This window comes from Ceratotherium simum, chromosome 36 (genome assembly GCF_057802395.1).
Source record: "Ceratotherium simum simum isolate JZ-2026a chromosome 36, ASM5780239v1, whole genome shotgun sequence".
NCBI lineage: Eukaryota > Metazoa > Chordata > Mammalia > Perissodactyla > Rhinocerotidae > Ceratotherium > Ceratotherium simum.
In genome coordinates, this window is record NC_141935.1 from 2,970,942 (window position 1) to 2,988,107 (window position 17,166).

General features: G+C 40.7%; 1 protein-coding gene across 8 annotated transcripts in view; it reads right to left on the reverse strand.

Moving 5' to 3' along the window:
- NR5A2 (nuclear receptor subfamily 5 group A member 2) overlaps positions 1 to 17,166 on the reverse strand; it is a 124,345-nt gene that overhangs the window by 34,013 nt on the left and 73,166 nt on the right. For all 8 annotated transcript variants that reach the window (XM_087424325.1, XM_087424330.1, XM_087424329.1 and 5 more), the window contains exon 6: positions 15,015 to 15,162. In XM_087424325.1, coding sequence (XP_087280451.1) covers positions 15,015 to 15,162 — 148 coding nt within the window. The remainder of the gene's footprint in view (positions 1 to 15,014; positions 15,163 to 17,166) is intronic.

The window sequence follows — 17,166 nt, forward strand, 5'->3', positions numbered from 1 at the left end:
CTTCTGGAATTATGGCAAGTCAACCCTAAAATTTATATGGAAAAGCAAAAGTGCAAGAATAATTGACTATTTTGAAATAAAAAGTGGAGGGACTGCTCAACCAGATATGAAGATTTACAATAAGAATATTTAAAACATGTGGAATTAGCACTGCAATAATCTAATCGACCAATGGAACAAAACAGAAAGTCCAGAAAGAGGCCCCACATGTATATGGATCTGGAGTAGATAAGAGAGGTGGTATTAAAAATAGTGGGAAAGACAGGCTATTCCATAAACAGAGTCAGGACAAGTGACTACCTGTGAGAAAAATAAAATAAAAACTAGATCTCTACCTCGTATTATACACAAAAATAAATTCTGGGTACATTAAACATAAATATGAAAAGCAAGGTTTTAACATATTTGGAAAGATGCTAAAGGAGAATGTATTTTATGATCTCAATGATAAGGAAGGATTTCTTAAAGAAGCTACAAAGATTAAATAAGTCCTGGGGATGTAATGTACAGTATGGTGACTATAGCTAATAATGCTGTATTGTATATTTGAAAGCTGCTAAGAGAGTAGATCTTAAAAATTCTCATCATAAGAAAAAAAAAATTTGTAACTATGTGTGGTGATGTATGTTAACTAGATTTATTGTGGTGATCATTTCACAACATATATATATCAAATCATTATGTTGTATACCTGAAACTAATACAATATCATATGTCAACTATATCTCAATTTAAAAAAAAGCTACAGGGGCCAGCCCCGTGGCTTAGCGGTTAAGTGCGCGTGCTCGCTACTGGCGGCCCAGGGTTCGGATCCCGGGCGCGCACCGATGCACCGCTTCTCCGGCCATGCTGAGGTGGTGTCCCACATACAGCAACTAGAAGGATGTGCAACTATGACATACAACTATCTTCTGGGGCTTTGGGGAGAAAAAGGGGAAAAAAAAGGAGGATTGGCAATAGATGTTAGCTCAGGGCCGGTCTTCCTCAGCAAAAAGGAGAGGATTGGCATGGATGTTAGCTCAGGACTGATGTTCCTAACAACAACAACAAAAAAGCTACAAAAAGCAAAAACCACATGGGAAAATATTGATGAATGTGGCTACTTCTGTGAAAGAAAAGATACACAAAGTGAAATGGAAAGCCAAACTAACCTTCTTATCTATGTATGTATCTATGTATCTATGTATCTATCTATTTATCAACTATCTATCGAAGAGGGGCCTTCAAATCAATAAGGAAAGGCATACATTCCAATGAGCAAAGGACATGAATAGGTACTTTAGAGAACAAATGAAAAATTCTTAAACTCACTGGTAATGAGAATGCAAATTAAAACAGAATAATGACAGAAATTCAAGTATAATGTTGATGATATTGGGAGCACTCAGTTACTGTAGCTAGAAATGTAATTTGCTATAGCCACTTTGGAGAACAATCTGGCAACTTCTAGAATTGAAAGGGATTGCCCAGCAATATAGGTACAGGAAGACATGTAGAAAAATATTCCCTCAGCACTGTCTGTAATAAATATCCATCACCTGGAGAACGAATCAGCAAGCTGAGGAGCACCTCGTAGAACGAAACACTAGGGGTCTGAAAATGATGAGCCCGGCTCTGGATTTCTTAAGGATCCCAGAGCTATGCGAATAAAAATAGAAATCTGGAAAACATTACATGGAGCAAAAAGGGTAAATGAAGATGTTTTTTAATCCTAAGAGCTTTATTCTTCTGTAAGATAAGAATAAGTTTCTGCAGTGACCTCTTTGAGAGAGGAAGTTCCTTGAAGTTATAATTAGAAATGATACTGTTACAGTACTCGTGGACCCCAATCCCTTTTCATACGGCTGTCCTGGACAAATGCCAGCACATGTGGTTATCCAATTTGTCTTACAATTTCTTGTGGCAAGCAATAACAATAACTTTTTTTAATTTTAAAAGAAATTGCTAATTACTAAAACTCTATCCTGACTATAAGTTTCAGAAACATACTGAAGATTATATGATGAAACTTCTATTTTGGTATTCCTAAAATGTTAAAAAACATGCACAAATTCATCTTTTCATCTCCATTCTCTATTCTCCCACTCTACAAAGTCCAGTCCTTCGAGTGTGAAGTCAGCAATATTAGGAAAGGGAGACTCTGTTAATAACCCAGGCTAAGACTTTCTGATAAATTACCAGATTCTGCTCACAATGAGGATTGGTAAGAAGATAGGAATTTGGACACCAGATGATGCTTCACATTAAAAAGAAAATCTGCACAGTCAGCAGGTCAGCACGAGAGATAAGTACCCTGTGATTTCAAGAGCACTTCTGACTTGGCAGGGATAAAACCTGCAGACCCATTCCTGAAACTGGGAAATGGAAAGTGGCCTCGATGAAGCCACGCTTGGCAGTCTTGAGTGGGATGCTGGTGAGGGGCATTGCTAATCACTAAAAAGGTAACTTTCAAGAAAGATCTAGAAGGATCTGATTTCCTCCAGGTTCCTGACTGGTCTACTCAGATGCGTTATCATCACCATAAATGGCAAGCATTTGTATAGTGCCTTATGGCTCTCATACTTAATCACTTCATCCAAAAGCATCAGGGAGTAGTGGAGAATATCTGGACTTCGGAGTCTGAAGTGTGCAAATCTTTGTTCTACTTTCTAGCTGGGTGATTTGGGGTAGTTTATTGACTTCTCTGATCTCAGAAAGAGTAGTAAATCAGGAATGGCTAACCATACTTGTCTCCCAAGGTTTGCCACGAGGATTAGAAACAACGTGTATAAGGTGCCCTGCTCATGGAAGACAATGAGAGGTAGCTATTATCATTGAACATGCTAATTAAGCTCATACAGTTTTTAATATGAACTATATTCCAGGCATGGTGCTAAGTGTTAGGAATATAGAATGAAAACAGAGCAGTATGCCAGTTGAGGGACATACAAAACAACTACAAAATAATATGATAAGTGGCGATTTGTGTCCGAAGCAATGGGAATCCAGAAGAAGAAGCGTGAGTCTGTCTGTGAAGTTAGAGAAGGTAATCTCGAACTGAGACACGAAGGATGGACCTTACAAACACCTGTCAAGGCAGGTAGAGGTGTCCACATTTTATAGTCCAGGGAGCTGAAGCTCATGGTAGACGAACACCTTGTTATCAAATAGGGATACTGCTGACACCAGCCAGGCCTTCCTCATGCCTCTGTTATTCCCTTCTAGGTGGGAGAACCTAGGATTTGGGATTCCAAAGTCCCACATCTTTGAACTATGAAAATATGTTAAAACATGCACAAGTTCATGATTTAATCTCCACTCCTTATTGTCCCACTCCACTCAGTCCCTTGAGTTTGAAGCTAGCAATATGAGGGAGGGGAGACTCTCATGTTATTATTATACAATTACTATTAATAATTATTATGAATAAGGCATCATATTATTGTTTAAAATTTGTTAAATAAAGAACAAAGTTAATTTCTCTAAAAGTTTTCAGTTATCCAATTCCAACAACTCCCTTGGAAGGAATAAGTTATCCAGGATTTTAGTTTGAAAGGAAACAGGCTTCTCTAAGTGAAATATTCTATTTTGTATGTTTGAAGCCATAATTTCTATTTAGCCATTATATTGAGAAACTAAGTATTAATAAGTCTGAAAGAAGACTTTACAACCTCATTAGATAAAGTTAGCTATACAGCATTTATAATTCTAGAAAACTTGAGGAAACAGTTGAAGAACTTCCTGGCATGAACATTCTCCAGAGAGCAGGTGTGGACCCAGCCACTCCACTAGGTCGGAAGGCCATCACTCCGGGCCTTACCGACCTCGGAAGAGGACTCATTGTTTATTATTTGACTTTGGCTCCATTTTGGGATTGGTGGTGGATGAAACAAAGGGAAGTGGGTTGAGTTTGCTTCCTCTGACATATTTCAAAATATCACAGGTAAAATTGGCACCTTTGGTTAGTAGACCAAAGATTTTAAACTCAACTTGGTACTGAGTTAATATAGCAGATATTGCTGACATGAGGGAGAATCTTTTTCATATAATCTGTACACCAAAGATTATACTTAGAGGCATTTCCCAATAAGGGGCCTTCACTTCTATGACTTTCGCTGATGTCAATACAGATGTTTTGAATACTAATAATTGACTGGTACCATCTGCCAGACATTGTGCTAAGTTCTTCATAATAATTATTGCATTTAACCCTCACACAACAATGCTTTATGTAGACCATTATTTCAATTTTACCAATGGGGACACAGAGATGATTTCATTTACGTAAGGATGCAAGTAAAATAAGAATCTGAATTCAAGCCTGCAGTCTTGGCCAGTAGGCCATACCACCTCAGTAGTAAGAAATGAGCTACAAATGCCTCCCCTTTCCCTCCCTTCCTACTCCATGCATTATTGTTCCAGATCCAAATCATAAGACTTCCTTTCCTGTGTGGTACAGAGTGATGACAACAGGTCTGGAACCAGAAAACCTGGCTGGGATCTTGGGATCTCTCAGACCCCTAGCTGTGTGGCCTTGGGCATGTACCCATAATCTCCGAATCTAGTCACGATCTGTAAAATTACTGTAACTTGTAATGTTATGCTATATGTAAAGAGTACTTTCTAAATAAAAAAGTTCTAAGCATAAAGCAGAACGGTGGTTGCAGGATCTGTCGAGTAAGGAATGAAGAGTTATTGTTTAATGAGTCCAGTTTCAATTTTGGAAGATGAAAGAAATTCTAGAGGTGGATGGTGGTGACAGTTGCAAAACAATGGGAATGTACTTAATGCCACTGAACTGTACAGTTAAAAATGGTTCAAATGGTAAATTTCATGTTATGTATATTTAAAATTTTCAATTTAAAAAACTTCAAAATGAAAAAAATCTGTACTTTAAATAAAAAAGTCCTACGTAGATGATAGTAATCCCAATATAATAGTTATTTTCTCCTAGGACCAACCGTAGAGAGAAAGGATTATGTCAGCTTTGCTGTCAATGCTTACATATTACCAAGACAGCACAAGCTGATACACAACTAGAATGTGGTGATTTCCCACAAGGGATTAGGCAGAACTGTCAAATTTGAGGCCAGCATTGTCACTCAAGTCACATTGACCTTCGTGAATGGCACGGAGCTCCACATACCCCCAGTGAAGCTGGGAGAATCCAAGAGTGAGTGGGTGGAAGAGGCCCCTTCTTCCGAAGTTCAGGGTGCCCAGGACACAGCATGTGCAGATGAGCCGTAATGTAATAAAAGGTGGTGTGCTTTACTTTTCTGGGAAATTACTTTTGCACATCACAATGATGATGTTTTTAGATTTAGTTAAAAAAGGATGGCCGAGAAATATCTAGATCTCATTTTGAAAATCACGCAAAAGTAGTATTTCAGTAGTTACTGAAATCCATGTCTGTGTTCTTTTCCTGTGTGTGGTGTCCAACAATTTCAGTTCAAATCCTGACTCTGCCTAAGTACACGCCCCTTAACCTCTGTTAGTCTGTTTCTTTATCCAGGAATGAGAGGTGGTTGGACTTGGCAAGGTCGCAGGTTCTCTCCTAAAGTAAAGTTCTAGGATTTGGTGTCTTTTCAGGGCTGAGGCCAAAGTTTCTGTCAAAAATTGGGGTAGTTCTGGGTGTGGGGGTTAGAGACAGTACCCCCTGCCGAGGTCCTGGAGGTGACCCCAGGCACAGTTTCCCAATCTTCTCATGCCTTTAATTGCTGTCAGATTTGTGTAATGTGAGGTTTGAGAAAGGCCTTTTCATTGACAAAATAGGATTGATGAGACTAGCATGTTGGACCATGTGTTGGTTCAGTGGAAGTAAGGAGCAGAAAGGACGAGAAGAGAAGCAATGGCCAATGCATTCCGCAGTGTTGTGATGGCATGGCACGTTGGGGACTCTGCTTGGTGCACGATGCCTTGTTTGGAACAGTGTTCTGAGGTCCAAAGTGAAGTTCTGTACCATATAGAGGAGTTGCCTTCTCTTTGGAAAGGCTATATGTTGCCAGTTCACACACTGCCTAGTACAATGGTTTTGTGCATAGAAGACACTCGATCTATTTTGTGGAATTTAATGTTTCAAAATGATGAAAGGCTTTTAACTTTCCTATTTGTTCTTGGTTCCCAGTTAGAATTAGTCTGTTTGGAATTTAACCCTCTTAACCAAACACAGGCAGAACTCAAGATTGAACTCAGTGGATTTATCAGTATACTAGAAAGAAGGCTTAACGAATGACTCAGCTGCGAGTCATGGATTGGCTCCATTCTAGAATAGACCCCGAGGCCCTGGGGTGTCCAGAGTGAACTGGTGTGCAGGATCTGAGCTGACCATGTTAACCAACCAGGCTCTTCGGAGTCAAGGCTAGGATAGCACTTTATTCTGAGAGTGAAGCAGCGCGGTTGGCACTAGTGAAGCAGTTTGACTTCGAGCAGGCTGCGCAGCCTTCTCGCTTCATGTCCTTGCTGGTTATTCCCAGTTTCCAGGCCAACACAGCCCTGAAAAATCATCTCGCTAAATAGCAGCAGTTAGCAAAATGACAATATCGGTATTAACAACTAAAAAATGATAAATATTTTTAGGCATAAGCTATTCAGAAATATGCCTAAATAAATGCTATTTAGGCAATTATATTCTTGTGCCAGCAGATAACAAATGATAATCACTTCTTCCATGGCTGTAAATACATATTGATTAAGTTCAAACTTAGGACTCCAAAATGAATTATATCTGGTCGTGGCTAAACTGCTTTGCTCACTGAAAGGGAAAAAAAATCCACACAACATCTATTATACTGCATTTAATTAAGACGAGCATCAACTTTATGTACCATTATTTGCCTCTGCCACATCTCTATGGTGTAAATATTGAACGGGGGCATCTCTCGAATGCTAATCAATCCTTTCTGAATTTTAAATGATTACATAAATTTTAGGAAAAGCTTATTTGCCAGCATTGCCCTCAGCTGCTTATCCATCAGCGAGGCACGAATATGAAGATATGCCCAGCTATCTGACAAGTGTCTGGTGAGAGTTTTTCTAAATTAGAATATTATATATGGAAAGGCGAACACTGAGGCTGCGTGCTAATTGTAAGGGGAGCCCTGGGATGGCTCTTCTGCTTCTCTGACTTCACGAGGAACGATTTCACCAAAGCACTTGGGTACAGATGTGAGGAGAATGTACCACACTGCTAGACTTAGTAGGCCGGGCAGTGAGAGTGTGTGAGTGTGAGTGTGTGTGTGTGTGTGTGTGAGAATATGAATGTTTACATGTGTGATGTGTGTGTGTGTTTGCAGTGTGTGGCATGTGTGAGCATGTGTGCGCATCCTCATATTTACTGGGAGTATCTAATAAAGCAAATATTGTGACCAGCCCCAGGAAGGACAATGAGAACATAATGGGAAGGTTGGTTTTTGCTGTTTTGAGACCATCTTTTATGTAGATTCTCTGTGAGGAGAAGTTGATGACACGCAGACCGCTGTGGTTGTTTCAGAATTGAATTCATATTCAGACATACAGTGGGATGCACAGATTTAACTTTTTCCTCATTTTCCCCCCTTCTGAAGCTTTTATGGCACTCCTGGAGGGAGGCAGTCAACTAAGGCATGGGAACAGACACCCTTTTCCACTCTTGATTAGCTGGAGATTTGCTTTATGGCAAACGATACTCCGTGCCCTCACACTCTGGTCTAAAAAGTGAAGAGTCCATTTTGTGTTGGGCACTGCAAACAGAGTTTAATCACCGGGATCAAATTTCTCTGTTGGATGTGGAAACCTCTTCATTAACCGGGTTTAATGTTGCAAAAAAGCAAAAAGGAAATTCATTTTCCCCTTTGTTCCTGTTGATTTGTCGAATCACGCTTTCTTACTCAACCCCCCACACAACAGGGACACTTAGTCTGATGGCAAAAATCTCCAACCCAACAGGCTGCTGGGCCTCTGTGGGAGAACTGGGCCAAAAACCCTATCCTTTCTTTCTGTAACCCTTTGCATTCCCTTCTCCAAAGGTGTGTCCTACGACATTTCCAGGCTACTCTAGAAGTGCTGAGAGTGGGGAGCACTGGGATCCAACCATGCCCCCACGCACCGGCCTCGATGGGTTTGCAGCTTAGGAAGGGCAGAGTGCGGAGTCCTGAGCACAGCCCAGGCCGCAACAACGCTCCAACCAGAGCCCCATAACTGGCCACTCAGCAGGTGATCTTGCAAAACGGTTTCCTCCGCACAAGAGGTGGGATTTTTTTTTTAATTCTGTGAGGAAGATTGTCCCTGAGCTAACATCTGTGCCAGTCTTCCTCTATTTTGTATGGGGGATGCTGCCACAGTATGGCTTGATGAGTGGTGTAGGTCTACGCCCAGGATCCGAACTCGGGAACTCTGGGCCGCCAAAGCGGAGCAGTGAAATTAACCGCTACGCCACCGGCTCAGCCCCAGGAAGCAGGACTTTGAAAACCCTCTTCATAATTTACACTGCAGCGCCATGCTAACACCTGGACTCGGATTAACAGATAATAGGATATCCTCAGGAGTCGCAAACAACCGAGCAGATGGGATGAAGAGGGTGTGCACGGTGAAGTCTTTTCTTATTATGGGAGAGCATGCGCCAACCTTGGTGGCAGCTTCATAATAGGCGCTGACTGGGCTCGGGTCACGTGAAGCCCGGCTCCCTAGCGGCATTTTGCTTCACCAACTGCCCTGGGGAGCTTTGACAGTGCGTCTTGGCCAGGTGCTGATATCAAAAGCCAGGGGGAGCAACGGTGTCCGTAGGAATGGGAAGACAAGGTGGAGATCTTTACTTAAATGCCAAAGCAGAAGTCCTGGACAAAACTCAAATAAGGAAAAAATACCCATCACATCAAAAACTAATAAGCCTATTGGGAAACTAATCACTGAAAATAAATTTCCTGGGGGCTGCCCGGTGGCATAGTGGTTAAGTTCACGCGCTCCGCTTCAGCGGCCTGGCGTTCTCGGGATTGGGGATCCTGGGCACCCACACATGCACCGCTCATCAAGCCATGCTGTGGCAGGTGTCCCACATAAAACAGAGGAAGACCGCCAAGGATGTTAGCCTAGGGCCAATCTTCCTCAGCACAAAAGAGGAGGACTGGCAAGGGATGTTAGCTCAGGGCTGATCTTCCTCACAAAATAAATAAATAAATAAATAAATTCCTTACCTAAGAGACTAAACTCATCCACATTTTCCAGCTAGTAAACATGGTGCCATTTTATTTACTATTAACAACGTTAACATCATATTGCACGAGCAGAGTTATGGTAGAACCCTTTAGCAAAGTGAAAGGTTCTACCTGAAGACAGAATGTACTAATTCGCCCCCTCCCCATCAAGGAGCTTCATCCCCTGAACCTTATAGGCACCTTTAGTACCTCTTTTTCTACTTTAGAGTTTTTAATGCCAATGGCCACCAAAGGGGAAGAGGATGACCATCAAATTGCTTTTGTTAATTTTCTCCCTGTAACATCACAAAGAGCTCAAATAGATGATGTCAAATCCATAGGATCTATTTTCTAGCCTCCCTCTCTTCATATTTTGTGTTTATATTTTTTTACTAATTTTTCCAGTTTCCATTACTTTTTTTTAACCTAAAAAATTAGAAAGAAAAGCATTCTTTCACTCCTGAATGCAATAAATATTTGTTTAAAACCTTCTATGTGTCGGGTAGTATGCTAGGAGCAAACCAGATGTACTTCCTGTGCTCATGTGCCCTGCAGTTTACTAACGTGGTAGCAAAAGGCCTCTGCTCCACTGAGACACCAGAACAACCACAGAGCCCCCCTTTGTTTTCTGTAAGTCCTGGATAAAGTAGTCACAACAGACAAGGAGAAAAATGCTCTGCTCTGCCTTAGGTGTACTTCATTTTCTCCTTCGAAATTATGATTTTAAAGGTCTTTTAAGACATCCATTTTCAAAACCCTTTCCAATTGTGGATCAAGTCACACAAACACTGTTTTATTCTGGGACATTTCAGAAATTGCTTGGATGGTAATTTATATTTAAGATAATGTGCTTAACACTCGTGAAGATCAGGAGTTGTGGCCTGACACTACAGAATACATGAACTGAACGTAGGGATGAAGTAAGAGCTCTTCAGCCAGCTTTGTTCTTGAATTGTGCCCTTCGCACATTCAGTGCTTCTCCACAGAGGAGGCCTAGGCGGCAGTTTGATGGGGCATCTAATGGGCAGTAGCTTTCTTAGTTGGGTCATTCTCCAAGGCAACCACAACCCCTCTTCCCTGGGGCGTTTGCCTCCATGTGGATGAATCTCCCACTAGGACCTGGGAGGTCCTAGTGTGTAATCAAACGCCACATTTAAAGTCAGGAAATTTGGGGTGAAGCAAAGAGATATCATTATGAATAAAGATAGGATTTTCTCCATCCATTTTACTTTATACAGGAGTCTGTCAATGCCAAGAAGGAGGTATACAACACCCGTCAACTACTGTTAGTTCACACGGGCTGAAAGCCTTTGATCTTGCATTTCCTTGGAACAGACACCCATTTATCACCTGGTTTTAGCCATTAATACTCTAATCTTTCTGCAAAGAGCTTATAAATGAACATCTCCTCTCATCAATTGGGAGAATGCAAACTGATAATGGAAATGATTTAATTTTGAAGAGATATCTGTTAGAAAGGTCTTTGGAAAAACTAGTCTCAGAAAACTAACCTGCACTTGAGATGTGACTTTTTGGCTAAACTATCTCCCATTACATATCACAAACTACTTTGGTAAAAGCTTCACTTTGAGTTTACGACTAAGTCAGTCCATTTATGTGTCTATTTTATCAGTAACAGTAAGTCCCTACTGTGTACCGAGCAATGTGCTAGAAACCTGAGACACAGAGGAAAATGAAGGACAGTTTCTAACCCACCTGAGACTCAGTCTAGAGCACGGAATCCCACCGCACAGAAGTGCTCGCAGAGCAGAACAGAATCTTCTACCCATTTCAGTGGACTTACAGAGCCTAAACTTAAAAAGACTTGGGGCAAACACTAGCTACTTTTTAGGTTGGAGAAATCCACTCAAACAGAATAACAATCTCTTTAACTCAGCTGAATATAAAAAAGTGCTTTCAGAAATATTGGCTGGCCAGAGAAGAGAATAATTTACAAGTCAAGGGCATTCATTAGGGGAAATAGGATGCAATATGCCCCTAGTACTTTCTCCTGCCACCTGGGATATACAAGAGTCCAGCAGCATCCAGCCATTGAGTGTCCAGGCTAAGAAAACCCAAAGGCCAGAGGAACCTCTTAGTTAGCACACTCTGGTTACTTGTTGCTCTGAGCACTTAAGCCACATTAATATTCCTGATGAACTTGACCACGTAATAACATTATTCAGGATGCTGCACTTGAAAACCAGGAGATTGCCCCTAGTTCTGCCTTTGTCTTCAGGAGATACAGCTTGTGGGGAGTCTACTTGTCTTTGGAACGCATGCCGTAATGGTGGTATTGGAGCATCATGATCCTACACACTTCTTCCTCTGCGAGACTTATTTTTGCATTGGTTGGTGGTGACAGACAGCAAATTTCCTTTCATCTGTCACTGATTCCTTTTTAGAAGAAGGTGGGAGTATAAACCAATAAATAAACATTAAAAATATTATTTTGAGGGGGGTGGGCACAAGGGGTGAGGGGGCGCATTTATATGGTGACTGACAAATAATAATATACAACTGGAATCTCACAATGTTATAAACTATTATGACACCAATAAAAAAAATATTTTGAATATCTCCTTTTCTGACAAATGGGCTCAAATTATGTTATCTCATAGTCAGGCAAAAAAATTTTTTTAAAAAGGTAATTTAACAGGATTTTAAGAAACCATTACGACTAGCAGAATCCGCGTCTCCAGCATCTGTTATATCACGCAGAGAAATACCTCGAGAGAGAGGGCACTTTTTACGTTTATTTCTTTTTTCGACCAGCTTAACCAATTAATGTCTGCTCATGGATACAATTTGAGGAGGAAAAAAAAATCAGGCAGCAGATTGGAAGAATTTTAGTCAACTCTACTTTTTCTTTCAGTCCTGTCATTAGCTTTTCATGGAATAAGGCGTCAGCGTTAGTTAAGAATGACATTTAGGAGAACGGTTGCTACTGAAACTTGCTTCGACTCAACTGATGAGCTGCTGCTCCTGTTGATTTCTCTGTTCTGGCTGAAGCACCCAGAAACCTGGGACTCCTCCTAGACTTGCCCTCCTCCACTCTGTCACATCTTTGATGTGCATCCTGTAACTTGTTTGTCTCCCTCATCTCGTTTATCCCCATGGGGCACGAAAACCACCCCTGGACACAGTTTCTAGCCCTGCCCACCTCCAGGCTGCTTTCCACATCACTATCGGAAAAGCAAATTGACTGAAGTTACCCACCTCACCCTGTTTCACAGAATCCTGCTATCCTTCCTAAGCAGGATCTTCCTACAGAATGAAGACCATGGTGCCCACACCTCCTTACCACCGTATCCCCAGAGCCCATCTCAGTGCCTGACACACAAGAGTGCTCAGTAGGTCTTTGCTGGATGAATCTGAGGTCTTCTATGAGCAGGCTCTTGCCTACCTCTCAACTATCTCTGCTGCTCCCTGAAGCCATACTGATCCACTAATAATTCCCTGAATTCGTCTTGCTCTTTCTTGCCTTCATGCTTTGGCTCCAGCCATTCTTTCGACTTAGAATGCTGCACCTGCTTGCATTCATACCCTACTTTCTCTCACCAGCTCTATCTAGGAAACACTGTTTCATCTCCCACCAAGAGAATACTGCTGCAGCCCTCTCTCCACACAGCCCCTGGCCTCTGATCAGTCCACCAAATCCTCATTTCTCTCCAGAATCAGAGAGGCGCAAGGTTGCACTGGGTTCAGAACATACTGGGTTTCAGACTCAAGCGGCTCAAGGCTCATGAGGGTTTGAGACAGCAGGTACTGCTCTGGACTTGAGCTGGCCTTCAAGGGTGGCCCTGGTATGATTTCATGCCCATTTCAGGTAAAACAGGTGTTTGGGGGCTAGCCTGGGTACCTAAAGGTTAATTATCCATATACTTCAATAAGTTGCTCCCAAATGATTGATTATTCATTGTTTCTATGGGGGTGGGGGGGGGAAGGTTTCCATTCATAAATTGGAAACTACCTGAACTTTACCGTCAGTTACATTTTTCCTGCTTCTTTAAAAATAAACTCTTGGCCAAAACTCTATTTACCTCTGATCTGAAACAACAAACAGGCATAGTTTTAAGAGATATTCAGCTAGTCATTGACTGGTGCCCAGGCTCCTGAAATAGTTAATGCACTCATTAAACAAGTGAGTGTGTGGCTGAGGTTCTGGAAAATACTTGGCCCAATTGTTCAGGAAGATAATTTGTGAGGTTCAAAGGTTGAAAGCACTTCAGAATCCACCCTTCCCCCCGCAATATACTCTTCCATAGTATTGGCAGAGAACATAATAATTTTGAAAAATGATGAAGGAAAGATAAAAGTGATGAAAATTAAACATGGCTCACGGTTAATTTCTGCATCTTCAAATGTAATACAGTTATTCAACTAATTTAAAATACCATTGAAGTGAGATGACTCTCCTTAAATATTTTATCACTAAGATGCTCTAAGATTTCTTACACATATATTACCACATTTTTCATTTAATTACTGATCAAATGTTCTAGTTGAAAAGTCTAAGATCTTGCCACAAACCAGAATAATTGGTGAGATTACAGCAAGCCGGCCTCTGCTATCTTCCTCTGGATTTCCTGAAAACTATTCTTGGGTAAAAATGGAGACTTACTTGAAGAGAACTTTCTTATTTATTGTGGTTAATGCAGAAACCACACAGGATCCAGTCTTGGCATTGGAAACCTTTGAACACCACATCTATGAAATTCTGTTGTCCTTTTAAATTTTCAGTAACATTTCTTTTTGCTATATTTATCACATTTTCCAAAATATGAAAATGTTCTTTTTCTTTTAAATGTTGACTACATGTGAAAAATTAACTCTGGTTCTATTACTTCAAACTATCCCTTTATTAGCAACAGTTGTGCAGCACTGTCAAGAAGAATTTTAGAACAAAAGTACCAAATTTGGAGAGTAGACACATCTGTTTTACTTTGGAGTTTGTTTTATTGTTTTATTTCTTAGGCTATGAATTCACAACCATCTTACAACTGAAGGCTAAAGAAAAAACATATGTTGGTAAATCTGATTTCTGCATTTTTTTCATCCAAGGGAAGTTGCCTCCCTCAGCTGTCTGCCAATAAGTAATAAATTGACTTGGCAAAAAGTTTATTTAAGTTGGCTTTATTAAGCCAACAAAATACAGAAATCAAGTATGGGACAGGCAGAAAAATCTGTTCCTTTGAAGTCAATAAAAATCCATCTCCTTAATCCTTATTTTATTCCAAGCAATGGTGATTTTTCTCAACTGACTCACTGAGAACCTTGATTCGGCTAATCTGTCTTGCTTAGTTATCTTTCTTCTCCAAAGCTTTCCTAAAGAAGCATCCTTTCCCCTTGACAACCATCATCTTTTATACTTGCATGGGGTGCATCTGGTTATAAACATTCTCTAGTTAATCCTGATAGATTTAAGAAACAGGTTTTTAATTACTAATCACATTTTACAAGAATAAAAACAGCAGTAGCTAGCAAGCTGAAATAAAAGGCACACAGAAACGACCAACAGCAGAAAGATGGCTAAAATTTGATACCATCCGTCTTTCCTAAGCTAGCTCCATTAAACCTTCTGTCACAGCTTTCTATCAGTGCTGCCTACTCATGAGGTCCATTATGGAAGAAAATTCAGGACTCCAGTCTAATAACTCCTTTTCCACACCCCAACATATCCACTAAAGGGCTACGAGTCTGCAGAAATATAGACAGACAAATATATTCATGTTGGAAGATTTCATGATTTGAAAAGAAGGGTATCATCTTGGTAGAACAAAAACACATGTTGACTTCACGACACTCAGAGCGGGGCATCATTTAGTAACTTTTGGTTGTATGTAGTATGAGAAAAGGGTTCCTTACCTAAACTAAAGAGCACCAAGAATTTCAGACACACAAACTCTCGTTGATCAAACTGTAGAGAACGAAGCTTTGCCACTAACTCCTGTGCATGACTCATGAGATTGTTGAGGGTGGCCCCAGCCTGTGAGGCTATTATGGAATAGTCCACCTGCAACACAGAATCACAATTTTAGTGACTCCCAGAATCAGAAATATACATTTCACTTGAGACTCTTAAGAATTGTGGGTAAAAACAGATTGCAATAGGGATTTATAACAGAGGGAACTTTTCCCGTGAAAATAGTCTGAGAAATGTTCTATTATTATAAAATGTATAATTATTTTGAGAAATCTAATCATTTTGATAAGTTTTGTAGGGAACAGGTTTTTTTTGGTGAGGAAGATCGGCCCTGAGCTAACATCTGCCAATCCTCCTCTTTTTTTCTGAAGAAGACTTGCCCTGGGCTAACATCCATGCCCATCTTCCTCCATTTTATATGGGATGCAGCCATAGCATGGCTTCATAATCGGTGCATTGGTACACGGCCGGGATCCGAACCCCCGAACCCCAGGTCGCCGCAGCGGAGCGCACGCACTTAACCACTTGCGCCACCGGGCCGGCCCCGGGAACAGGTTTTGACCACCTAAAATTTTACAGGTATAAATACACACATACATATATACATATATATATATATATATACACACATTTTTCCTACTGTAAGATTACATTAGCACAGAAGATTAAAATTTTTAACTCTCATGAATAAGTTTAAAGAAAAATATACTGTCCATAAAAGTGAATCCAGGAGAGCATTCTATGTGTACACAGTGATATTAACTAGTATATGAGAAAAATGAAGGCAGAGACATGTTTCTATTTTTAAGAGGCCACATTTTAGAGTAATCATTGTTCAAGATTGCACGCTTGTGGAGGAGGAAAGAATCACATGCAGATTATACTTTAGTTTGCTGCTGCCTCAAAAGCTATGACAGACGACTACTAACAGTTTCCATACGATTGTTAATACATTTCTCTCTAAAGACAGCAATGATCTTATTTATAAGAATAACTTTTTGATTTGGAAAACAAAAAAGGCTGATTTCCTTCCTCATTAAAAAAAAAAAAGGTGTTCAATGCACCAATCTTATATTATTCATGGCGGCATAAAAAGTTACATTTATAACAATAAGTTACGACGCTGGGATGGCTGTCAGAGCCAGCACTGGCTTGGCTTCGCTACTGCAATTACAGCATAATGGGAAAGCCCAGTTGGTACCTGACGCTCCCGTCCTTTTTCTGCTGGAGAGCTCTCAGGCAACCAGATACTCTTTTAGGTGCATTTAATATTTGCAGCAGCAGCAAATTTGTCTGGGAGGCAAGTCCTCATCTGCCACTCACCCGGAGCAGACTGTATTAAATTTTTATATTTATTGACATTTCATTACCATAATTGACTGCACTTGCTTCTCTAGGAGAAGGTATTGGGCTGCCTCCTAAGCAGGAGAACTAGTCCCTTGAGCAGAATTTGCAATTAAAAACAAGGCAGAATGGATTTTTTTTTTATTGTGTAAATATGATGAGTTGAATTTTCTGCTTTAACTAGAGAATACTGGGTGTACAGAAACCTTTTTCCAGAGTGAGAAAAATTATGAGTCAGTGGAAAGACGACCCCCAAAGGTGTCAATCAGTTTATATAAAGTCAACTATGCATGAAAAAGCCACAGTTAATGTGTGATCTAGGAAAGCTCTTGCATGAAGCACAGCACTGTCCTACGTGCTTCGTCCAGGTGCGGGCATCTGTCCTCTAAATTCAAACATCAAGTGTCCTAAGAGCTCCTTTGGTTTCTGTTTCAGAAGTTGTGAAGGAAAGAGCCAGCACACAGGCAGCCTCAGCCCTGAGCTGGAGGCAGAGAGGACAAGCAGATGGCCCCCGCAGAGCACACACGACTGTGCCTGGCACACACAGCGATGTCACAACCATCATTGCACCAGTTCTCTTACTGGTGAACTTTCTATCCAAGGAAGCTCTTCTGACTGAAAGTGGTGCCCGAGCTCTAAATTCCTTAAAAAGCTGTACATAGTCTAACTGCTCCAGATAATAATAATGTAAATCCTACAGAGACAAATGGGATAGGTGAGTGAATACAAGGGCCACGGAGGTGGAAGAAA